The 25,939-nt window shown below is 47.8% G+C and overlaps 1 protein-coding gene across 3 annotated transcripts in view; it reads left to right on the top strand.

The window, feature by feature from the left end:
- Positions 1-25,939, top strand: part of PLCB1 (phospholipase C beta 1) — a 1,298,702-nt gene that overhangs the window by 1,058,457 nt on the left and 214,306 nt on the right. For all 3 annotated transcript variants that reach the window (XM_063918579.1, XM_063918581.1, XM_063918580.1), the window contains 2 exons: positions 1,672-1,776; positions 12,917-13,026. In XM_063918579.1, the coding sequence (XP_063774649.1) occupies positions 1,672-1,776; positions 12,917-13,026 (215 nt within the window). The remainder of the gene's footprint in view (positions 1-1,671; positions 1,777-12,916; positions 13,027-25,939) is intronic.

Genomic DNA, 25,939 nt, shown 5'->3' with positions numbered 1-25,939 from the left:
CATCCGCACTCTCCCGCCCGGTTTGGAGCTTTGGTATAAACCCCATGGTCCTTTTGGAGTCCCCAGCATCCTCTAGCACGAAGGAGAAAATAGGATTTTAATACCTACCGGTAAATCCTTTTCTTTTAGTCCGTAGAGGATGCTGGGCGCCCGTCCCAGTGCGGACTCTATCTGCAGTACTTGTATATAGTTATTGCTTAAGTTACACAAAGGTTGTGTTTGGTAAGGGTCAGGCTGTTGCTGATCTGTTTTAGTTCACACTGTTAACTGGGTTTAATTAAATGCCATGTCGTATGGTGTGGTGTGGTGTGAGCTGGTATGTATCTCACCCTTAGATAAACAAAATCCTTTTCCTCGAAATGTTCGTCTCCTCTGGGCACAGTTCCTATAACTGAGGTCTGAAGGAAGGGCATAGAGGGAGGAGCCAGTTCACACCCATTCAAAGTCTTATAGTGTGCCCATGTCTCCTGCGGATCCCGTCTATACCCCATGGTCCTTTTGGAGTCCCCAGCATCCTCTACGGACTAAGAGAAAAGGATTTACCGGTAGGTATTAAAATCCTATTTTTGAGTGTGACTCCAAATCCAGACCTCCCTGGGTTAATAAATTTGATTTCCATTGATAATTTTTGTGTGATTTTGTTGTCCGCACATTCAACTATGTAAAGAACAAAGTATTTAATAAGAATATTTCATTCATTCAGATCTAGGATGTGTTATTTTAGTGTTCCCTTTATTTTTTGAGCAGTGTGTGTGTGTATATATATATATATATATATATATATACATATACATACATATATATATATATATATATATATATATATATATGAACAACGACTTACAGAACTATATACTGTAGATAGCACTCTCAGTTGGTAAGGGACCGGGGGCCCGCAGTGAATTGTCAGGGCTGCAGCTACGCTGTGCGACAACGGCCGGTGTGTCAGGGTCAGACTGCAGCATGCAGAATCAACAATCACGAGTGGGTCCCATCTCACAGTCCTGCGCAGGCTGAGCTGTACCAGGCAGAAGCCGTACTGTCCCCTATTGCAGGTGTTAGTAGGGCTCCTGGGACAGAGCTGATTAACTCTACAGCAGCAGCGGGTGCGCCACAGAGCTCCATTTGGAAGAGCAGCGGTCACACTTGGACCCCGCTGTAAACCACACAGGTGCCGCTGTACCTGCAGGTGCCCCTTCAGGGCTTGAAGCCCGTAGGCAGGCGTCTCCGTTGCCTCTGGGAGTTCCGCCCTGGGTTATCATTCATTTTAGGGCAATAAGTGCTGCATGTGCTTACCCATCAGAACAAAGCACCTCTTTTATCTCATTGCCCTCAGTCACTGCAACACAGCACATGGTGATTCCCCGTAGTTTATAGGACTGTCCGTATAACATGCCAACCAATCTCACAGGTACTAATAAACAATTCTTACACTGATGATAGTTTCTTCTTTGAGGGATTATTTCACTTTAAGCGAAGTGTGCTGTAAGAAACCACAGAATATTTAGTTTGGGAATGGATTAGGATTTGATTGATGGGTCAGAAATTCTACTATTACAGTAGGAGTGAAACGCGCAGAAACGCTCTGCTATTTGTCAAACTAAAAAAAATCTCCTGAACTAACTGTATTTTCTTCAAACTTTATAAAACATAAATCACTTTTTCTGTCAGGTTATCACTATATCTGTCTGAGAAATGAGAAAAATGTGCCACTGACGCTGCCTGCAATCTTTGTCTACATAGAGGTGAAAGACTATGTCCCCGACACATTTGCAGGTACAGTATTTATTTTATTATTATTTTAATCAACTTCAAACCATTTTAAATATTTTTTCATAATCTGTAAATATCCTAAAGTTTCCAGGTATGTTTTAGGATCACCCTCCATATTACCTGCATATCCCTTTATAAGTGCAGTTGTAGCATGGATGTTTGGGTCAAGGTTGAGCTTCTAACCCAGCGGTGGCCAACCTGTGGCTCTTGAGCCACATGTGGCTCTTTCTTTCTTCAAATGTGGCTCCTAACACACAAAGTCACATGACCACAACAGATCCGGTAACCACTGCTCTCCAGAAAAACACGTAGCAGCACTATGGGGACTTAGAACTGAGGGAGCCAAATACTAGAGATGAGACACCCACCAGCCAACAGAGGACACATAAGGGGTTGCTGCAGTGGCATGAATTGGGGGAAGCTGAAGTGACACATGAGGGTGCTGGCTGAAGTGACAGCAGGGTGCTGGCTGAAGTGACAAGAGGGTGCTGGTTGGAGTGACAAGAGGGGGCTGGTTGGAGTGACACATGGGGGAGCTGAAGTGTATTATGTGAATCTGGATCTTTTATATATATATTATGTGGATCTGGCTTTTACAATTATTTTATGTGGAAGTGGCTTTTGTTCAATGTATTTTATGTTGTATCTGGCTTTTTCAATGTATTTTATACCAGGGGCGTGGCCTAGAAGGCACAAGGCCACACCCCATTTTTGCATGTGCGCTTTCGGCTCGAAGTCGGCTCTTTGACGCACCTAACACATTTTTGGGGGCTCTTTGTCTCTGACTGGTTGGCCACCCCTGTTCTAACCCAACCAATCCATAGATCACCCATGACTGAGCTGTGTGACAAATGCTTAACCCTCAGTCATACGCAGCTGGCCTGACAGGTGCCGCAAAGCTGTTCTCGCTCCCCTCTCCGCCCCAAGGGGGCACAGGGTCCTGTCCCTCCTAGTACCTTCCTATCTCTAGGTGCTGTTCCAAACCCCCCTAGTCAGTTTTCCCGCCGCCTGCGTGGATGCAGTAGTGACCCTCCGGGCCTCTCAGGCCCACACTCCTCCGACTTTTGAAGGTTTGTTTTTCCTTTTATTTTCATCTATTAATTGTTTATTTTGCTCATTTTATGAATGAAAATTACAAAGGTTGTGGATATTTTGCGGAAATATGTAGGTTTGTCCAGGGTGGCCTCTCAGGCACACTGCGCCCAAACTTATACTCATGTTCCTGTTTTCTCTTTTTTGCTTCAGATTTTCTGCTGAAATGGCCCGTAAAACCTACGATTTCTCTCTTTGTACGTCCTAATGAAGGTCACAGATCACTTTAAGAGCGTTAGAATTGAGTTAATTAGGTGCTAATGACGATTTTCTAACAGGCGCCTGTCAGGCGCTCTGTGCCTGAACCGGGGAGTCCCAGAGGTGCGCCTGACGGATGGTTAATGGTGCCTTGTGTCCCAAATTACAGTGGTCCATCTATAATAATTATTCCTAGTGTACCAAAACCACTAGATGGCAGCAGTGGTTCAGATGTTCTGCACAGAAATTCCAATATTGGCTCACTGAGGATTCAGACTCAATCACTAAACATAGCCTGAAAGCCTTCTGTGGCTATACAGTAGTTACGTAAAATTATAACATATGTATTGGTGATGTCACATATAATGCCTTTAGCCTACATACTGCAGTTCTGCATCACACTAGTCAGAACAAAGAGCGTTAATGAGATATAGAGTAATATATAAATGTTGCAGCAAGATGACAGAGAACCTTTTACTCCTATCTCAAAGACTTTCATGTAAACACAAATACCCAACTGGCCATTCTAATACGTATGACGGCCTTCTATGTTCTGCGTCCAGTCAATAATATAAGTGATATTTTATTAAGCACAAATATGACATCATGTCAATGTTATTAGGCATAGTAATTGTGTGAAACCGCTGAATAAAATACTGCTGTATATCAGTTTCTCAAAAAAAGGTGATTATTTGGCAGTTCTACTGTCCAGTCTTATATAAGAGTAACTCTTTTTCTGCTAATGCACTTGTATGCCCATATTGAAAAACACGTATGAGACAGTTCCACCAAACTGACTATGTTACTATAAGAACATCCCCCCACTGGTCTGATAGTGTTCTCTTTTTGTGAACAATGAATTGAAAAGATTCTCCATCAGGATTCCCCTTATAGCACCCCCATCCTTTACAACCGGACCAGTTATTTTCTCGGGATCCGGTCTCTAGGTCGACAGTAACTAGGTTGACACTATCTAGGTCGACCACTGTTGGTCGACAGTAACTAGGTCGACAGGGTTTCTAGTTCAACAGGGTCTCTATGTCGTCATGTTCTAGGTCGACAGGTCAAAAGGTCGACATGAGTTTTTCATGATTTTTTTCTTTTTTGATCCTTTTCATACTTAATGATCCACTTGGCTATGACTGGAACGGTAATCTGTGCCGAGCGAAGAGGTAGCAGAGCGAGGCACCTTGCCCAAAGCATGACGAGCGAACACGGTGCACTAATTGGGGTTCCACTTCCCGGTCACTCTACGAAGAAAACGACACAAAAAAAATTAATTAAATACTCGTGTCGACCTTTTGACCTGTCGACCTAGAACGTGTCGACCTAGAGACCCTGTCGACCTAGAAACCCTGTCGATCTAGTTACTCTCGACCAATAGTGGTCGACCTAGACACTGTCGACCTAGTTACTATATACCTTCCATACCACACCTATTTTCTCTGCACAAAAGTCCTGTAACATGTAACACTCTATAACGCCACTGCCTCATAACACCTGTTCTGGCTTGTACAGTAAGCCACAGTTATAATGGAGGGGTCATTTTACATACAGAGTAGCAACTGTTAATGAATACAGTACATAAAAGCAGTTATAGAAGGAACTCATGTAGGGTTAGACACATTAAATATGACCCTTTTATCTCTTGCAAATGTAACTTTTTTTTAACTGAGCATGCACACCATAAATTATTACGCTTCCTTTGCTGTGTCGACTGAGACACATTTTATGCTGAATACCCCTTGTACTAAGGGGAAATGTGAAGTCATGGCCAAATTATATAAGAGCGTGTCCACAGAAAATGTTGACCAAGCGAAAGTCACGAACCTTGGTACAAAATATGAATTGGTGATGACGACGATGAACAGCCGCTTCTGACTGGCTGAATGCGTCGGAATCCTTCCCACTTATACTAAATACTAGTAATTGTGTTGCTGCGATCTGTTGCCATTATTACAGTGATATTAGCAATCGGTTCTCAGTAATAAAGGATATTCCCATTTCCAGGAGTGTAGCAGTGGCTGTAATGAACCCTGTGCCACTCCTGCCCCCAAATATGTGGCATCATGATGGGAGAAGCTGAGAGTGCTCAGAGCATTCTAAAGGTGCTCTGTGGAGCTATGCAGTGTTTTGCTGCAGGGACCGGGGAGTAGCCGAGCAGGCCCTGAAGACTTCCCGGGTGTCTTTGGAGCGACTAGTGCTAGGCAGAGTTCCAAAAGTGTCATTAGAACACTCCATGCGGTGGCTTTATAGGCTGCATGGTGCCATTCCAGGTAACCTACACTGCTTACCCGCTCCTAGCTACGGACATACCCATTTGGTCTTTTAAAGTAGAAGGCGACAAATGTATTGATTTCAACTTAATTAAAACTTTAACTTTGTCTATGTCTTGTACTAATTTCCTGCTCTATAGTAAATGTGACTTTATTAGTTATTAATAACACTGCCCAGACGTATTATATTGTGTATGAATTGCATAGTGTCATATTAGCATTTACTACAATCTCTGTGACGCCACATCTCCTGGACATATACTAAGCATATATTGCTGTTCTCTCAAGGAGAAAAGCAGGCACATGTTGCCCTTGCCAGGCTCGCTGCACCTTGCTTATACGGCCAGCTGTGTGTCTTTTTTTTCTGAGCACATTTTGCTGGTCAGATATTGACGTGAATTCCATCCAACTCAGCATACGACCCAAAAGAGTACATTTTATAATAAACCAGCAGTGCCGGCTCCAGGGGTGGGGCTGCAGCACAGTCACATATTCAAATAGTGGAGCCACACCAAGTGCCACCCCAAACGCTGCCAAACATCGCCGGCCGGGACTCACTGGCAGCTGGGGTGGCTCCCCTATTTAAATTTTCTGCAACTGGCACTGAATATGCCCAGCCACAATGAAGCCTGCCTACACACTGGGGGGCAGATGTATTAAGCCTGGAGAAGGGCTAAAGAAGTGATAAATCAGTGATAAGCGCAAGGTGATAACGCACCAGCCAATCAGCTCCTAACTGTCATTTCTCTGACGTCCTAGTGGATGCTGGGGACTCCGTAAGGACCATGTGGAATAGCGGCTCTGCAGGAGACTGGGCACAAATAGAAAGCTTTAGTACTACCTGGTGTGCACTGGCTCCTCCCCCTATGACCCTCCTCCAAGCCTCAGTTAGATTTTTGTGCCCGAACGAGAAGGGTGCACACTAGGGGCTCTCCTGAGCTTCTTAGTGAAAGTTTTAGTTTAGGTTTTTTATTTTCAGTGAGACCTGCTGGCAACAGGCTCACTGCATCGAGGGACTAAGGGGAGAAGAAGCGAACTCACCTGCGTGCAGAGTGGATTGGGCTTCTTAGGCTACTGGACACCATTAGCTCCAGAGGGATCGATCACAGGCCCAGCCTTGGAGCTCGGTCCCAGAGCCGCGCCGCCGGCCCCCTTACAGAGCCAGAAGCAAGAAGAGTCCGGAAAATCGGCGGCAGAAGACATCCTGTCTTCCACAAGGTAGCGCACAGCACTGCAGCTGTGCGCCATTGCTTCTCAGCACACTTCACACTCCGGTCACTGAGGGTGCAGGGCGCTAGGGGGGGGCGCCCTGAGCAGCAATAGAAACACCTTGGCTGGCTAAAAATACATCACATATAGTCCCTGGGCTATATGGATGAATTTTAACCCCTGCCAGATTTTCACAAAAAGCGGGAGAAAGGCCGCCGAGAAGGGGGCGGAGCCTATCTCCTCAGCACACAGGCGCCATTTTCCCTCACAGCTCCGCTGGAAGGACGTCTCCCTGACTCTCCCCTGCAGTCCTGCACTACAGAAACAGGGTAAAAAAGAGAGGGGGGCACTAATTGGCGGGTTATTAACAATACAGCAGCTATAAGGGAGAAACACATATAAGGTTGTCCCTATATATATATATATATATATATATATAGCGCTCTGGTGTGTGCTGGCATACTCTCCCTCTGTCTCCCCAAAGGGCTAGTGGGGTCCTGTCCTCTATCAGAGCATTCCCTGTGCGTGTGCTGTGTGTCGGTACGTTTGTGTCGACATGTATGAGGAGGAAAATGATGTGGAGGCGGGGCAATTGCCTATAATAGAGATGTCACCCCCTAGGGAGTCGACACCTGAGTGGATGGCTTTATGGAAGGATTTACGTGACAGTGTCAGCTCCTTACAAAAGACAGTTGATGACATGAGACAGCCGGCTAATCAGTTAGTCCCTGTCCAGGCGTCTCAGAAACCATCAGGGGCCCTAAAACGGCCGTTACCTCAGGTGGTAGATACAGACGTCGACACGGATACTGACTCCAGTGTCGACGGTGAGGAGACAAACGTGACTTCCAGTAGGGCCACACGTTACATGATCACGGCAATGAGAGAGGTTTTAAACATTTCTGATACTGCAAGTACCACTAAAAAGGGTATTATGTGGGGTGTGAAAAAACTACCCGTAGTTTTTCCTGAATCAGATGAATTAAATGAGGTGTGTGATGAAGCGTGGGTTTCCCCCGATAAAAAACTGATAATTTCTAAAAAGTTATTGGCATTATACCCTTTCCCGCCAGAGGTTAGGGCGCGTTGGGAAACACCCCCTAGAGTGGATAAAGCGCTCACACGCTTATCAAAACAAGTGGCGTTACCGTCTCCTGATACGGCCGCCCTCAAGGAACCAGGTGACAGAAAACTGGAAAATATCCTAAAAAGTATATACACACATACTGGTGTTATACTGCGACCAGCAATCGCCTCAGCCTGGATGTGCAGCGCTGGGGTGGCTTGGTCGGATTTCCTGACTGAAAATATTGATACCCTGGATAGGGACAGTATATTGTTGACTATAGAGCATTTAAAAGATGCATTTCTATATATGCGAGATGCACAGAGGGATATTTGCACTCTGGCATCAAGAGTGAGTGCGCTGTCCATTTCTGCCAGAAGAGGGTTATGGACGCGACAGTGGTCAGGTGATGCGGATTCTAAACGGCATATGGAAATATTGCCTTATAAAGGGGAGGAGTTATTTGGGGTCGGTCTATCGGACCTGGTGGCCACGGCAACTGCTGGGAAATCCAAATTTTTACCCCAGGTCGCCTCTCAGCATAAAAAGACGCCGTCTTATCAGGCTCAGTCCTTTCGTCCCCATAAGGGCAAGAGGGCAAAAGGTTCCTCCTTTCTGCCCCGGTGCAGAGGAAGGGGAAAAAGACTGCAACAGACAGCCACTTCCCAGGAACAAAAGCCCTCTCCCGCTTCTGCCAAGTCCTCAGCATGACGCTGGGGCCTTACAAGCGGACTCAGGCACGGTGGGGGCCCGTCTCAAGAATTTCAGCGCGCAGTGGGCTCACTCGCAAGTGGACCCCTGGATCCTTCAAGTAGTATCTCAGGGGTACAAATTGGAGTTCGAGACGTCTCCCCCTCGCCGGTTCCTGAAGTCTGCTTTACCAACGTCTCCCTCCGACAGGGAGGCAGTATTGGAGGCAGTTCACAAGCTGTATTCCCAGCAGGTGATAATCAAGGTACCCCTCCTGCAACAAGGGAAGGGGTATTATTCCACGCTGTTTGTGGTGCCGAAGCCGGACGGCTCGGTGAGACCTATTTTAAATCTGAAGTCTTTGAACACTTACATACAGAGGTTCAAATTCAAGATGGAATCACTCAGGGCAGTGATCGCGAACCTGGAAGAGGGGGACTATATGGTGTCTCTGGACATCAAGGATGCCTACCTCCATGTCCCCATTTACCCGTCTCATCAAGGGTACCTCAGGTTTGTAGTACAAAACTGTCACTATCAGTTTCAGACGCTGCCATTTGGATTATCCACGGCACCCCCGGGTCTTTACCAAGGTAATGGCCGAAATGATGATTCTTCTTCGAAGAAAAGGCGTTTTAATTATCCCTTACTTGGAAGATCTCCTGATAAGAGCAAGATCCAGAGAACAGTTAGTAGTCGGAGTAGCACTATCTCAAGTAGTGCTACGGCAGCACGGCTGGGTTCTAAATATCCCAAAATCGCAGCTGACTCCGACGACACGCCTTCTGTTCCTAGGGATGATTCTGGACACAGTCCAGAAAAAGGAGTTCCTTCCGGAGGAGAAGGCCAGGGAGTTATCCGAACTAGTCAGAAACCTCCTGAAACCAGGGCAAGTCTCAGTGCATCAATGCACAAGAGTCCTGGGAAAAATGGTAGTTTCCTACGAAGCGATTCCATTCGGCAGATTCCACGCAAGAACGTTCCAGTGGGATCTGCTGGACAAATGGTCCGGATCGCATCTACAGATGCATCAGCGGATAACCCTGTCCCCAAGGACAAGGGTGTCTCTTCTGTGGTGGTTGCAGAGTGCTCATCTTCTAGAGGGCCGCAGATTCGGCATTCAGGACTGGGTCCTGGTGATCACGGATGCCAGCCTGAGAGGCTGGGGAGCAGTCACACAAGGAAGAAATTTCCAGGGCTTGTGGTCAAGCCTGGAGACATCACTTCACATAAATATCCTGGAGCTAAGGGCCATCTACAATGCTCTAAGCCTAGCACGACCCCTGCTTCAAGGTCAGCCGGTGCTGATACAGTCAGACAACATCACGGCAGTCGCCCACGTAAACAGACAGGGCGGCACAAGAAGCAGGAGGGCAATGGCAGAAGTTGCAAGGATTCTTCGCTGGGCGGAAAATCATGTGATAGCACTGTCAGCAGTGTTCATTCCGGGAGTGGACAACTGGGAAGCAGACTTCCTCAGCAGACACGACCTCCACCCGGGAGAGTGGGGACTTCACCCAGAAGTCTTCCACATGATTGTGAACCGTTGGGAAAAACCAAAGGTGGACATGATGGCGTCCCGCCTCAACAAAAAACTAGACAGGTATTGCGCCAGGTCACGGGACCCTCAGGCAATAGCTGTGGACGCTCTGGTAACACCGTGGGTGTACCAGTCAGTGTATGTGTTCCCTCCTCTGCCTCTCATACCCAAGGTACTGAGAATCATAAGAAGGAGAGGAGTAAGGACTATACTCGTGGCTCCGGATTGGCCAAGAAGTACTTGGTACCCGGAACTTCAAGAGATGCTCACGGAGGACCCGTGGCCTCTACCTCTAAGAAGGGACCTGCTCCAGCAGGGACCCTGTCTTTTCCAAGACTTACCGCGGCTGCGTTTGACGGCATGGCGGTTGAACGCCGGATCCTGAAGGAAAAAGGCATTCCGGATGAAGTCATCCCTACCCTGATCAAAGCCAGGAAGGATGTAACCGTGCAGCATTATCACCGTATTTGGCGTAAATATGTTGCGTGGTGCGAGGCCAAGAAGGCCCCTACAGAGGAATTTCAACTGGGTCGTTTCCTGCATTTCCTGCAAACAGGACTGTCTATGGGCCTAAAATTAGGGTCCATTAAGGTTCAAATTTCGGCCCTGTCGATCTTCTTCCAAAAAGAGCTGGCTTCAGTTCCTGAAGTTCAGACGTTTGTCTAAGGGGTGCTGCATATACAGCCTCCTTTTGTGCCTCCAGTGGCACCTTGGGATCTCAATGTGGTTTTGGGGTTCCTAAAATCACATTGGTTTGAACCACTCACCACTGTGGACTTAAAATATCTCACATGGAAAGTGGTAATGCTGTTGGCCCTGGCTTCAGCCAGGTGCGTGTCAGAATTGGCGGCTTTATCCTATAAAAGCCCTTACCTAATTTTTCATACGGATAGGGCAGAATTGAGGACTCGTCCTCAATTTCTCCCTAAGGTGGTTTCAGCGTTTCACCTGAACCAGCCTATTGTGGTACCTGCGGCTACTGGGGACTTGGAGGACTCCAAGTTGCTGGACGTAGTCAGGGCGCTGAAAATATATGTTTCCAGGACGGCTGGAGTCAGAAAATCTGACTCGCTGTTTATTCTGTATGCACCCAACAAGCTGGGTGCTCCTGCTTCTAAGCAGACTATTGCTCGTTGGATTTGTAGTACAATTCAGCTTGCACATTCTGTGGCAGGCCTGCCACAGCCAAAATCTGTAAAAGCCCATTCCACACGGAAAGTGGGCTCATCTTGGGCGGCACCCGAGGGGTCTCGGCTTTACAACTTTGCCGAGCAGCTACTTGGTCAGGGGCAAACACGTTTGCAAAATTCTACAAATTTGATACCCTGGCTGAGGAGGACCTGGAGTTCTCTCATTCGGTGCTGCAGAGTCATCCGCACTCTCCCGCCCGTTTGGGAGCTTTGGTATAATCCCCATGGTCCTTACGGAGTCCCCAGCATCCACTAGGACGTCAGAGAAAATAAGAATTTACTTACCGATAATTCTATTTCTCGTAGTCCGTAGTGGATGCTGGGCGCCCATCCCAAGTGCGGATTGTCTGCAATACTTGTACATAGTTATTGTTAACTAAATCGGGTTATGGTTGTAGTGAGCCATCTTTTCTAGAGGCTCCTCTGTTTATCATACTGTTAACTGGGTTCAGATCACAAGTTATACGGTGTGATTGGTGTGGCTGGTATGAGTCTTACCCGGGATTCAAAATCCTTCCTTATTGTGTACGCTCGTCCGGCACAGTATCCTAACTGAGGCTTGGAGGAGGGTCATAGGGGGAGGAGCCAGTGCACACCAGGTAGTACTAAAGCTTTCTATTTGTGCCCAGTCTCCTGCGGAGCCGCTATTCCCCATGGTCCTTACGGAGTCCCCAGCATCCACTACGGACTACGAGAAATAGAATTATCGGTAAGTAAATTCTTATTTTTTCAAACCTGTAATGATTGGCTGGTGTGTTATCACCTTGCGCCTATCACTGCTTTATAACTTTGTTATCCCTTCTCCAGGTTAATACATCTGCCCCTGGGTTCCTATTCAGAAGCAATGCTTAGCAGATGCTCTAAACGATAATGAAACCTAAATATTAGACTGATATATATATATATATATATATATATATATGTATATGTATGTATGTATATATATATATATATATATATATATATATATATAATGCTCTTATAACCTCTTTGTTTAGTTATTTTTGCTTTATGTCATCTCTCTGATGCACAGAGATTCCTTTTAATATGCAATATTTAAGATCGGGTACACATTGGAATGACGGGAAACCTGACCGATGGCCAGGACAAATTCCCTTTGTTCCAGAACATCCATGATTGCCAGTACACACTGTGCAATCTAATGAATGACAGAACAACTAATTTCATCCGTTATTACACTGCACCACCTTGCACACGATATCTTCTGATTGGCTGTGCTGCGGGAACGCGCAATTGGGCATACACATTGCACGATATGCACAATTTGTCATTCTGATTTGCATGGAAACAACACAGCTTGCTGACATTGGGGGTAATTCTGAGTTGATCGCAGCAGGAACTTTGGGGGTAATTCCAAGTTGATCGCAGCAGGATTTTTGATAGCAATTAGGCAAAACCATGTGCACTGCAGGGGAGGCAGATATAACATGTGCAGAGAGAGTTAGATTTGGGTGTGGTGAGTTCAATCTGCAATCTAAATTGCAATGTAAAAATAAAGCAGCCAGTATTTACCCTGCACAGAAACAAAACAACTCACCCAAATCTAACTCTCTCTGCAAATGTTATATCTGCCCCCCCCCCCCCCCTGCAGTGCACATGGTTTTGCCCAACTGCTAAAAAATGTCCTGCTGCGCTCAATTTGGAATTACCCCCATCGTGTAAGTGAATACCAGACCTTAATCTGGGTTTACAAAATTCTTCTGGTCCCTCAGGTTCTGTAACCCTTCCTAAAAGAGCTATTACCAGCATACTTCCAATGAATTTATTCTAAATTCAATACTTCTGTACCAAGCTATGCAAGTAAGTAAATATGCTGTATAAATATTATCACGTAATACCACTTGTCGTATGTTTCCTGCAGATGTGATTGAAGCTTTATCAAATCCAATTAGATATGTAAATTTGATGGAGCAGAGATCAAGACAGCTGGCAGCACTCACACTGGAAGATGAAGAAGAAGTAAAGAAAGAGGTAGGATTATTCCATGGAAAGCCACTCACAGTTCAACGTTGTGTTTGCCTAATTGTGTTGGTACAGAAAAAAAATCTGATTTTACAGATAATGAGAATGGTTTGATGAAATGTAGGGATATGTGTGTGCATCCTCTTCCAGAACTAGCTACAGTCGTATTGAGTATTTCCTTACCAAATACTACTACTGTACATGTAAATTAGAATTTAACACCATCATATATTGCAATTTGTAGTATATTGGTGGTCATTCCGAGTTGATCGCTAGCTGCATTCGTTCGCTGTGCAGCGATGAGGCAAAAAAAATGGCACTTCTGCGCATGCGGCGCAATGCGCACACGCGGCGTACTATTACAATGAATGATGTAGTTTTACACAGGGTCTAGCGATGCTTTTCAGTCGCACTGGCAGCCGCAGAGTGATTGACATGAAGTGGGCGTTTCTGGGTGTCAACTGACCGTTTTCAGGGAGTGTTCGTAAAAACGCAGGCGTGCCAGGAAAAACGCAGGCGTGGCTGGGCGAACGCAAGGCGTGTTTGTGACTTCAAATCAGGATCTGAATGGAGTGATCGCAAGCGCTGAGTAGGTTTGAAGCTAATCTGAAACTGCACAAAAATATTTTGTAGGCGCTCTGCGATCCCTTTGTTCGCACTTCTGCTAAGCTAAAATACACTCCCAGTGGGCGGCGGCATAGCGTTTGCACGGCTGCTAAAAACTGCTAGCGAGCGAACAACTCGGAATGACCACCATTGTCAGTATCCTATTATTTCCTTATCACTCACTGTCCACTAGGTGGTGCTCCCCAGAATATAATTTTAACATCTACCAAAGGAAATCCCAGTATCATATACATATTGGTTATGGCATGAGACGTGTCCTTATATCTCCTTGTTCCTATAGTGCAAAAGCTAGGATTTCCTATTCCTCTTGTCACCACAAGGTGGCATTGTAACACCAACTAGTGTTGGCCTTCGTGCCAGACTAGTATTTACAGTGTTGGTTCATTGTGGATATTTATTATTTTTTTATGGCTGCATTCAAATAGAATATTGTATTTGTAATATATCTGATTTATACAAAGATAGAGAAATGTTTATTTTTCAAAGTGTGGCAATGAATTATCATTGTTGTCTTTATTGCCCATGTTATTCATGACATGATAATGTAGTAATCTGCATTCCCCATGAGTGTTGCCTTCATATAGTGATTGGGTTGTCAGTGGTGTTCAATTTCAGTCAAATGTCTCATAGATATTATTCTTGTTACACCATATAGCTACTAAGTAGGTAATGAGTCTGCAAGCTATCCGCTACAGCAATCTTGTTCCCTGCTTTGTCCCCGGCTTGTTCCCTCTAGTGTCCTTATTACCTGGGTGACTCAGGGGTCTATTCATGAAGCAGTGAAAAGTGTGTAGAAATGAGCCTGTGGAGAAGTTGCCTATGGCAACCAATCAGCATTGACGTAACATGTATAATTTGCATACTATATAATTGTACGGAGCAGCTGATTGGTTGCCATGGGTAACTTCTCCATAGGCTCACTTCTCCACACTTTTTACTGCTTCATGAATAGACCCCTTAGTGTTGTCTCTCAGATGCCTTCCGGTCATTTCTCCTTCCCCATATTTAGTAGATGCAATTAGAATCTGTGAGAATTATATAGTAGTACAGTATATTTTTACATGGGTTGGGTACAAAATCCCATCAGTCAGTATCCCGATCTTGGTATTTTAACCCTACCCCTAACGCACCCCTCCCACAATATCACCCCAACCATCCCCTTCTGCCTCCTAACCCTGACACCCCCCGCCCACCTGCCGCCTTACCCTAACCCTCCCATTAGTGTCTAACCCCAACCTCTGTACTTACCTTTGAGATACATCAACATTCTGACCTCATCCACCTTTATGTAAAGAGAGAAAATGCCACATGGTTTCTCAGCATACCAACTGGCCGCAGTGTGCTGCATGTCATAGCTCACTATAGTGTAAAGCTGGGTACACACTATAAGATATATTGGCCCTCATTCCGAGTTGTTCGCTCGCTAGCTGCTTTTAGCAGCATTGCACACGCTAAGCCGCCGCCCTCTGGGAGTGTATCTTAGCATAGCAGAATTGCGAACGAAAGATTAGCAGAATTGCGAATAGAAAATTCTCAGCAGTTTCTGAGTAGCTCGACACTTACTCCTACACTGCGCTCAGTTCAGTCAGTTTCGTTCTTGGTTTGACGTCACAAACACACCCAGCGTTCGGCCAGACACTCCCCCGTTTCTCCAGCCACTCCCGCATTTTTCCCTGAAACGCCTGCTTTTTTCCGCACACTCCCAGAAAACGGTCAGTTTCCACCCGGAAACACCCACTTCCTGTCAATCACTCACCGATCAGCAGAACGATGAAAAAGCTTTGTTATGCCGTGAGTAAAATACCTAACTTTTGTGTAAAATAACTAAGCGCATGCACTCTGCGAACCTTGCGCATGCGCAGTAAGCGACTAATCGCAGTATAGCAAAAATCAGCAACGAGCGAACAACTCGGAATGACCCCCATTGTACAATATATTGTCCTATGTGGATTGGAATGATATTTCGCACACATTGTATAGTCTGTACCCTCGATCTGCCGTACCCAACCATTGTTAATTGAATTGTCTTATTGGATGTGCTAGGTGTCTAGTGGGACGATTCCATGGCCCATGTGGCTGTAGTTACATGCAGAATACATCACGCCGTTGTACAGTTTATCGTTTAGTACAGGGGCGGATCCAGAAGAAAATGAAAGGGGGTTGCACCATGATAGGGGAACGGTAATAGTTATATTTACATGCACCTAAGGCACGCGTGCTCCCAGATAAGGGGTGTGGTATCACAGGGGGTGTGACCTCACAGAATAAACCATCAGGTAATGATTGGCTATAGGAGCGCATCCCTGCTGGTTTATTGCTAATGTTTCACCCTGATGGAAAGGCTGATTGGGCCTTGAAATGTTGGTCACCTGTTCCATTAGTTATGGGAGCCTGGAAGGCACCCCAGCACAATATAATTATTAAAGTTTTTAGTTGGTGGTGACAAGTGCAGCATACCATGTTTTGGGCACTACACTGAGACTCAGACTGCAGGACACGAACTGCCCATCTTTGATTAGCAGAAGCAGCCAGCTGGATCTCCAACAAGCAGCATAAGACATCTGCAGGACAGCCCTGTCACAATCACACGGGCCGCCTTCTCAAAGCTGAGCTGAGTTTGACTGCACCTAGCATGGTGGTAAAGGAAGTGGAGGAGGAAGCGCTGGGAAACCGTGCGGTGCAGTGAGGGCTAATGAAGCCTTCTGCGCCGTCATAAGTAACAGTCTTACTCGATGCTGGCATTTGAACCCCGTGCCTGGGCTGGACTCTGGCCGGCTGGCAGTGGGGGAGGTAGGTGTGAGCAGGGGGCCTCCCGATTGGTTACCACATGGACTTGCTGTTAGAGCCGCGGCGGGTCCTAGTGCCTGCCGGCTCTTTTATCAAATCTGACTGACGGAAATAGCAGTAGTGCTGCTGCTGTCCTCCTTTTAAAAAAAATGACAGGGGGGGCACGGGCCCGAGTGCCCCCCCCCCCCCCCCCCTGGATCCGCCAGTGGTTTAGTATCTATGGCGGATGCACTATATCATCACATCGCATTGCTGGGCCGCACCGTCATAGGGGTAAATTTACTAAGGTGGGAGATTTTTAGAACTGGTGATGTTGCCCATGGCAACCAATCAGATTCTACGTACCATTTATCTAGCTGCTTCTAGCAGATAATAGATATAATCTGATTGGTTGCTATGGGCAACATCACCAGTTCTAAAAATCTCCCACCTTAGTAAATTTACCCCATAGTGTGTACCCAACATTAGGCTCTATAATAATGTGCTAAGCTATCATCAAGTTTTAATTTGGTACAGTATGTAACGTATGTATGTAACATATGCTAACTATACCTTAGCCAATTAAGATCACGTTTTACTTTATGTCCATGCAGGAAGTTACATACTTCCAAGCTGGCCCACCTACCCCTAATTCTCTATTCTAGTTTTCTATCTATAACTATAACTGTATGTACGCCACCTGCCTACTTCTGTGCAGTGAATACAATTCTGACTATCTGTCCCTATTTGTCTCATGTAAAAGTGAAAGATGGAGGACCCCCACCCCGTCGCCAGCCAAACAAAGCAAGTGGCTGGACAGGGCACGGTGTCTCACCTAATAACACATGCTGCCTGTGTTTCCCTCTAAGCCAGCACTTACTGAACAGGGCACGGTCTCTCACCTATTAACACATGCTGCCTGTGTTTCCATCTATGCCAGCACTCACTGGACAGGGCACGGTCTCTCACCTAATAACACATGCTGCCTGTGTTTCCCTCTATACCAGCACTCACTGGACAGGGCACGGTCTGTCACCTAATAACACATGCTGCCTGTGTTTCCCTCTATACCAGCACTTGCTGGACAGGGCACAGTCTCTCACCTAATAACACATGCTGCCTGTGTTTCCCGCTATGCCAGCACTCACTGGACAGGGCACAATCTCTCACCTAATAACACATGCTGCCTGTGTTTCCCTCTATGCCAGCACTCACTGGACAGGGCACGGTCTGTCACCTAATAACACATGCTGCCTGTGTTTCCCTCTATACCAGCACTCACTGGACAGGGCATGGTCTGTCACCTAATAACACATGCTGCCTGTGTTTCCCTCTATGCCAGCACTCACTGGACAGGGCACGGTCTCTCTCCTAATAACATATGCTGCCTGTGTTTCCCTCTATGCCAGAACTCACTGGACAGGGCACGGTCTCTCACCTAATAACACATGCTGCCTGTGTTTCCCTCTATGCCAGCACTCACTGGACAGGGCACGGTCTCTCTCCTAATAACATATTCTGCCTGTGTTTCCCTCTATGCCAGCACTCACTGGACAGGGCACAGTCTGTCACCTAATAACACATGTTGCCTGTGCTACCCGCTATACCAGCACTCACTGAACAGGGCACGGTCTCTCACCTAAAAACACATGCTGCCTGCGTTTTCCTCTATGCCAGCACTCACTGGACAGGGCACGGTCTGTCACCTAATAACACATACTGCCTGTGTTTCCCTCTATGCCAGCACTTACTGGACAGGGCACAGTCTCTCACCTAATAACACATGCTGCCTGTGTTTCCCTCTATACCAGCACTCACTGGACAGGGAACAGTCTCTCACCTAATAGCACATGCTGCCTTTGTTTCCCGCTATGCCAGCACTCCCTGGACAGGGCACAGTCTCAGCTAATAACACATGTTGCCTGCGTTTTCCTCTATGCCAGCACTCACTGGACAGGGCACGGTCTCTCACCTACTAACACATGCTGCCTGTGTTTTCCGCTATACCAGCACTCACTGGACATGACACTGTCTGTCACCTAATAACACATGCTGCCTGTGTTTCCCTCTATACCAGCACTCACTGGACAGGGAACAGTCTCTCACCTAATAGCACATGCTGCCTTTGTTTCCCGCTATGCCAGCACTCCCTGGACAGGGCACAGTCTCACCTAATAACACATGTTGCCTGCGTTTTCCTCTATGCCAGCACTCACTGGACGGTCTCTCACCTATTAACACATGCTGCCTGTGTTTCCCTCTATACTAGCACCCACCCCGTCCCCAGCCAAACAGAGCAAGTGGCTGGACAGGGCACGGTGTCTTACCTAATAACACATGCTGCCTGTGTTTCCCTCTAAGCCAGCACTTACTGGACAGGGCACGGTCTGTCACCTAATAACACATGCTGCCTCTGTTTACCTCTTTGCCAGCACTCCCTGGACAGGGCACGGTCTCTCACCTAATAACACATGCTGCCTGTGTTTCCCTCTATACCAGCACTCACTGGACAGGGCACGGTCTGTCACCTAATAACACATGCTGCCTGCGTTTCCCTCTATGCCAGCACACACTGGACAGGGCACGGTCTGTCACCTAATAACACATGCTGTCTGTGTTTTCCTCTATGCCAGCACTCACTGGACAGGGCACGGTCTCTTATCTAATAACACATACTGCCTGTGTTTCCCTCTATACCAGCACTTACTGGACAGGGCACAGTCTCTCACCTAATAACACATGCTGCCTGTGTTTCCCTCTATACCAGCACTCACTGGACAGGGAACAGTCTCTCACCTAATAGCACATGCTGCCTTTGTTTCCCGCTATGCCAGCACTCCCTGGACAGGGCACAGTCTGTCACCTAATAACACATGCTGCCTGTGTTACCCACTATACCAGCACTCACTGGACAGGGCACGGTCTGTCACCTAATAACACATGCTGCCTATGTTTCCCTCTTTGCCAGCACTCACTGGACAGGGCAAGGTCTGTCACCTAATAACACATGCTGCCTGCGTTTCCCTCTATGCCAGCACTCACTGGACAGGGCACGGTCTCTCATCTAATAACACATACTGCCTGTGTTTCCCTCTATACCAACACTTACTGGACAGGGCACAGTCTCTCACCTAATAACACATGCTGCCTGTGTTTCCCTCTATACCAGCACTCACTGGACAGGGAACAGTCTCTCACCTAATAACACATGCTGCCTGTGTTTCCCTCTATACCAGCACTCACTGGACAGGGAACAGTCTCTCACCTAATAACACATGCTGCCTTTGTTTCCCGCTATGCCAGCACTCCCTGGACAAGGAACAGTCTCTCACCTAATAACACATGCCGCCTTTGTTTCTCGCTATGCCAGCACTCCCTGTACAGAGCACAGTCTCAGCTAATAACACATGTTGCCTGCGTTTTCCTCTATGCCAGCACTCACTGGACAGGGCACGGTCTCTCACCTACTAAGACATGCTGCCTGTGTTTTCCTCTAAACCAGCACTCACAGGACATGACACGGTCTGTCACCTAATAACACATGCTGCCTGTGTTTCCCTCTATACCAGCACTCACTGGACAGGGCACGGTCTCTCACCTAATAACACATGCTGCCTGTGTTTCCCTCTATACCAGCACCCACTGGACAGGGCATGGTCTGTCACCTAATAACACATGCTGCCTGTGTTTCCCTCTATGCCAGCACTTACTGGACAGGGCACGGTGTCTCACCTAATAACACATGCTGCCTGTGTTTTCCTCTATGCCAGCACTCACTGGACAGGGCACGGTCTGTCACCTAATAACACATGCTGCCTGTGTTACCCGCTATACCAGCACTCACTGAACAGGGCACGGTCTTTCACCTAATAACACATGCTGCCTGTGTTTTCCTCTATGCCAGCACTCACTGAACAGGGCACGGTCTGTCACCTAATAACACATGCTGCCTCTGTTTTCCTCTTTGTCAGCACTCCCTGGACAGGGCACGGTCTCTCACCTAATAACACATGCTGCCTGTGTTTCCCTCTTTGCCAGCACTCACTGGACAGGGCACGGTCTGTCACCTAATAACACATGCTGCCTGCGTTTCCCTCTATGCCAGCACTCACTGGACAGGGCACGGTCTCTCATCTAATAACACATACTGCCTGTGTTTCCCTCTATACCAGCACTTACTGGAGAGGGCACAGACTCACCTAATAACACATGCTGCCTGTGTTTCCCTCTATACCAGCACTCACTGGACAGGGAACAGTCTCTCACCTAATAACACATGCTGCCTTTGTTTCCCGCTATGCCAGCACTCCCTGGACAAGGAACAGTCTCTCACCTAATAACACATGCCGCCTTTGTTTCTCGCTATGCCAGCACTCCCTGTACAGAGCACAGTCTCAGCTAATAACACATGTTGCCTGCGTTTTCCTCTATGCCAGCACTCACTGGACATGACACGGTCTGTCACCTAATAACACATGCTGCCTGTGTTTTCCTCTATGCCAGCACTCACTGAACAGGGCACGGTCTGTCACCTAATAACACATGCTGCCTCTGTTTTCCTCTTTGTCAGCACTCCCTGGACAGGGCACGGTCTCTCACCTAATAACACATGCTGCCTGTGTTTCCCTCTTTGCCAGCACTCCCTGGACAGGGCACAGTCTCAGCTAAAAACACATGTTGCCTGTGTTTTCCTCTATACCAGCACTCACAGGACATGACACGGTCTGTCACCTAATAACACAATGCTGCCTGTGTTTCCCTCTATACCAGCACTCACTGGACAGGGCACGGTCTCTCACCTAATAACACATGCTGCCTGTGTTTCCCTCTATACCAGCACTCACTGGACAGGGCATGGTCTGTCACCTAATAACACATGCTGCCTGTGTTTCCCTCTATGCCAGCACTTACTGGACAGGGCACAGTCTCTCACCTAATAACACATGCTGCCTGTGTTTCCCGCTATGCTAGCACTCATTGGACAGGGCACAGTCTCACCTTATAACACATGTTGCCTGCGTTTTCCTCTATGCCAGCACTCACTGGACAGGGCACGGTCTCTCACCTACTAACACATGCTGCCTGTGTTTTCCTCTATACCAGCACTCACAGGACATGACACGGTCTGTCACCTAATAACACATGCTGCCTGTGTTTCCCTCTATACCAGCACTCACTGGACAGGGAACAGTCTCTCACCTAATAGCACATGCTGCCTTTGTTTCCCGCTATGCCAGCACTCCCTGGACAGGGCACAGTCTCAGCTAATAACACATGTTGCCTGCGTTTTCCTCTATGCCAGCACTCACTGGACAGGGCACGGTCTCTCACCTACTAACACATGCTGCCTGTGTTTTCCGCTATACCAGCACTCACTGGACATGACACTGTCTGTCACCTAATAACACATGCTGCCTGTGTTTCCCTCTATACCAGCACTGACTGGACAGGGCATGGTCTGTCACCTAATAACACATGCTGCCTGTGTTTCCCTCTATGCCAGCACTTACTGGACAGGGCACGGTGTCTCACCTAATAACACATGCTGCCTGTGTTTTCCTCTATGCCAGCACTCACTGGACAGGGAACAGTCTCTCACCTAATAACACATGCTGCCTGTGTTTCCCTCTATACCAGCACTCACTGGACAGGGCACAGTCTCTCACCTAATAACACATGCTGCCTGTGTTTCCCGCTATACCAGCACTCCCTGGACAGGGCACAGTCTCACCTAATAACACATGTTGCCTGCGTTTTCCTCTATGCCAGCACTCACTGGACGGTCTCTCACCTACTAACACATGCTGCCTGTGTTTCCCTCTATACTAGCACCCACCCCGTCCCCAGCCAAACAGAGCAAGTGGCTGGACAGGGCACGGTGTCTTACCTAATAACACATGCTGCCTGTGTTTCCCTCTAAGCCAGCACTTACTGGACAGGGCACGGTCTGTCACCTAATAACACATGCTGCCTCTGTTTACCTCTTTGCCAGCACTCCCTGGACAGGGCACGGTCTCTCACCTAATAACACATGCTGCCTGTGTTTCCCTCTATACCAGCACTCACTGGACAGGGAACAGTCTCTCACCTAATAACACATGCTGCCTGTGTTTCCCTCTATACCAGCACTCACTGGACAGGGCACAGTCTCTCACCTAATAACACATGCTGCCTGTGTTTCCCGCTATACCAGCACTCACTGAACAGGGCACGGTCTCTCACCTAATAACACATGCTGCCTATGTTTCCCTCTTTGCCAGCACTCACTGGACAGGGCAAGGTCTGTCACCTAATAACACATGCTGCCTGCGTTTCCCTCTATGCCAGCACTCACTGGACAGGGCACGGTCTCTCATCTAATAACACATACTGCCTGTGTTTCCCTCTATACCAACACTTACTGGACAGGGCACAGTCTCTCACCTAATAACACATGCTGCCTGTGTTTCCCTCTATACCAGCACTCACTGGACAGGGAACAGTCTCTCACCTAATAACACATGCTGCCTGTGTTTCCCTCTATACCAGCACTCACTGGACAGGGAACAGTCTCTCACCTAATAACACATGCTGCCTTTGTTTCCCGCTATGCCAGCACTCCCTGGACAAGGAACAGTCTCTCACCTAATAACACATGCCGCCTTTGTTTCTCGCTATGCCAGCACTCCCTGTACAGAGCACAGTCTCAGCTAATAACACATGTTGCCTGCGTTTTCCTCTATGCCAGCACTCACTGGACAGGGCACGGTCTCTCACCTACTAAGACATGCTGCCTGTATTTTCCTCTAAACCAGCACTCACAGGACATGACACGGTCTGTCACCTAATAACACATGCTGCCTGTGTTTCCCTCTATACCAGCACTCACTGGACAGGGCACGGTCTCTCACCTAATAACACATGCTGCCTGTGTTTCCCTCTATACCAGCACCCACTGGACAGGGCATGGTCTGTCACCTAATAACACATGCTGCCTGTGTTTCCCTCTATGCCAGCACTTACTGGACAGGGCACGGTGTCTCACCTAATAACACATGCTGCCTGTGTTTTCCTCTATGCCAGCACTCACTGGACAGGGCACGGTCTGTCACCTAATAACACATGCTGCCTGTGTTACCCGCTATACCAGCACTCACTGAACAGGGCACGGTCTTTCACCTAATAACACATGCTGCCTGTGTTTTCCTCTATGCCAGCACTCACTGAACAGGGCACGGTCTGTCACCTAATAACACATGCTGCCTCTGTTTTCCTCTTTGTCAGCATTTCCTGGACAGGGCACGGTCTCTCACCTAATAACACATGCTGCCTGTGTTTCCCTCTTTGCCAGCACTCACTGGACAGGGCACGGTCTGTCACCTAATAACACATGCTGCCTGCGTTTCCCTCTATGCCAGCACTCACTGGACAGGGCACGGTCTGTCACCTAATAACACATGCTGCCTGTGTTTTCCTCTAAGCCAGCACTCACTGGACAGGGCACGGTCTCTCATCTAATAACACATACTGCCTGTGTTTCCCTCTATACCAGCACTTACTGGAGAGGGCACAGTCTCACCTAATAACACATGCTGCCTGTGTTTCCCTCTATACCAGCACTCACTGGACAGGGAACAGCCTCTCACCTAATAACACATGCTGCCTTTGTTTCCCGCTATGCCAGCACTCCCTGGACAAGGAACAGTCTCTCACCTAATAACACATGCCGCCTTTGTTTCTCGCTATGCCAGCACTCCCTGTACAGAGCACAGTCTCAGCTAATAACACATGTTGCCTGCGTTTTCCTCTATGCCAGCACTCACTGGACATGACACGGTCTGTCACCTAATAACACATGCTGCCTGTGTTTTCCTCTATGCCAGCACTCACTGAACAGGGCACGGTCTGTCACCTAATAACACATGCTGCCTCTGTTTTCCTCTTTGTCAGCACTCCCTGGACAGGGCACGGTCTCTCACCTAATAACACATGCTGCCTGTGTTTCCCTCTTTGCCAGCACTCCCTGGACAGGGCACGGTCTCTCACCTACTAACACATGCTGCCTGTGTTTTCCTCTATACCAGCACTCACAGGACATGACACGGTCTGTCACCTAATAACACAATGCTGCCTGTGTTTCCCTCTATACCAGCACTCACTGGACAGGGCACGGTCTCTCACCTAATAACACATGCTGCCTGTGTTTCCCTCTATACCAGCACTCACTGGACAGGGCATGGTCTGTCACCTAATAACACATGCTGCCTGTGTTTCCCTCTATGCCAGCACTTACTGGACAGGGCACAGTCTCTCACCTAATAACACATGCTGCCTGTGTTTCCCGCTATGCTAGCACTCATTGGACAGGGCACAGTCTCACCTTATAACACATGTTGCCTGCGTTTTCCTCTATGCCAGCACTCACTGGACAGGGCACGGTCTCTCACCTACTAACACATGCTGCCTGTGTTTTCCTCTATACCAGCACTCACAGGACATGACACGGTCTGTCACCTAATAACAGATGCTGCCTGTGTTTCCCTCTATACCAGCACTCACTGGACAGGGCACGATCTGTCACCTAATAACACAGGCTGCCTGTGTTTCCCTCTATACCAGCACTCACTGGACAGGGCACGGTCTGTCACCTAATAACACATGCTGCCTGTGTTTCCCTCCATACCAGCACTCACTGGACAGGGCATGGTCTGTCACCTAATAACACATGCTGCCTGTGTTTCCCTCTATGCCAGCACTTACTGGTCAGGGCACAGTCTCTCACCTAATAACACATGCTGCCTGTGTTTCCCGCTATACCAGCACTCACTGGACAGGGCACGGTCTCTCTCCTAATAACATATGCTGCCTGTGTTTCCCTCTATGCCAGCACTCACTGGACAGGGCACGGTCTCTCACCTAATAACACATACTGCCTGTGTTTCCCTATATGCCAGCACTCACTGGACAGGGCACGGTCTGTCACCTAATAACACATGCTGTCTGTGTTTCCCTCTATGCCAGCACTCACTGGACAGGGCACGGTCTGTCACCTAATAACACATGCTGCCTGTGTTTCCCTCTATACCAGCACTCACTGGACAGGGCACGGTCTCTCGCCTAATAACACATGCTGCCTGTGTCTTCCTCTATGCCAGCACTTACTGGACAGGGCACAGTCTCTCACCTAATAACACATGCTGCCTGTGTTTCCCTCTATACCAGCACTCACTGGACAGGGCACAGTCTCTCACCTAATAACACATGCTGCCTGTGTTTCCCGCTATACCAGCACTCCCTGGACAGGGCACAGTCTCACCTAATAACACATGTTGCCTGCGTTTTCCTCTATGCCAGCACTCACTGGACAGGGCATGGTCTCTCACCTACTAACACATGCTGCCTGTGTTTTCCTCTATACCAGCACTCACAGGACATGACACGGCCTGTCACCTAATAACACATGCTGCCTGTGTTTCCCTCTATACCAGCACTCACTGGACAGGGCACGGTCTGTCACCTAATAACACATGCTGCCTGTGTTTCCCTCTAT

Source organism: Pseudophryne corroboree, chromosome 4 (genome assembly GCF_028390025.1).
Source record: "Pseudophryne corroboree isolate aPseCor3 chromosome 4, aPseCor3.hap2, whole genome shotgun sequence".
NCBI lineage: Eukaryota > Metazoa > Chordata > Amphibia > Anura > Myobatrachidae > Pseudophryne > Pseudophryne corroboree.
The sequence above is the reverse complement of the archived record's forward strand: the minus strand, read 5'-3'. Positions and strand labels throughout refer to the sequence as shown.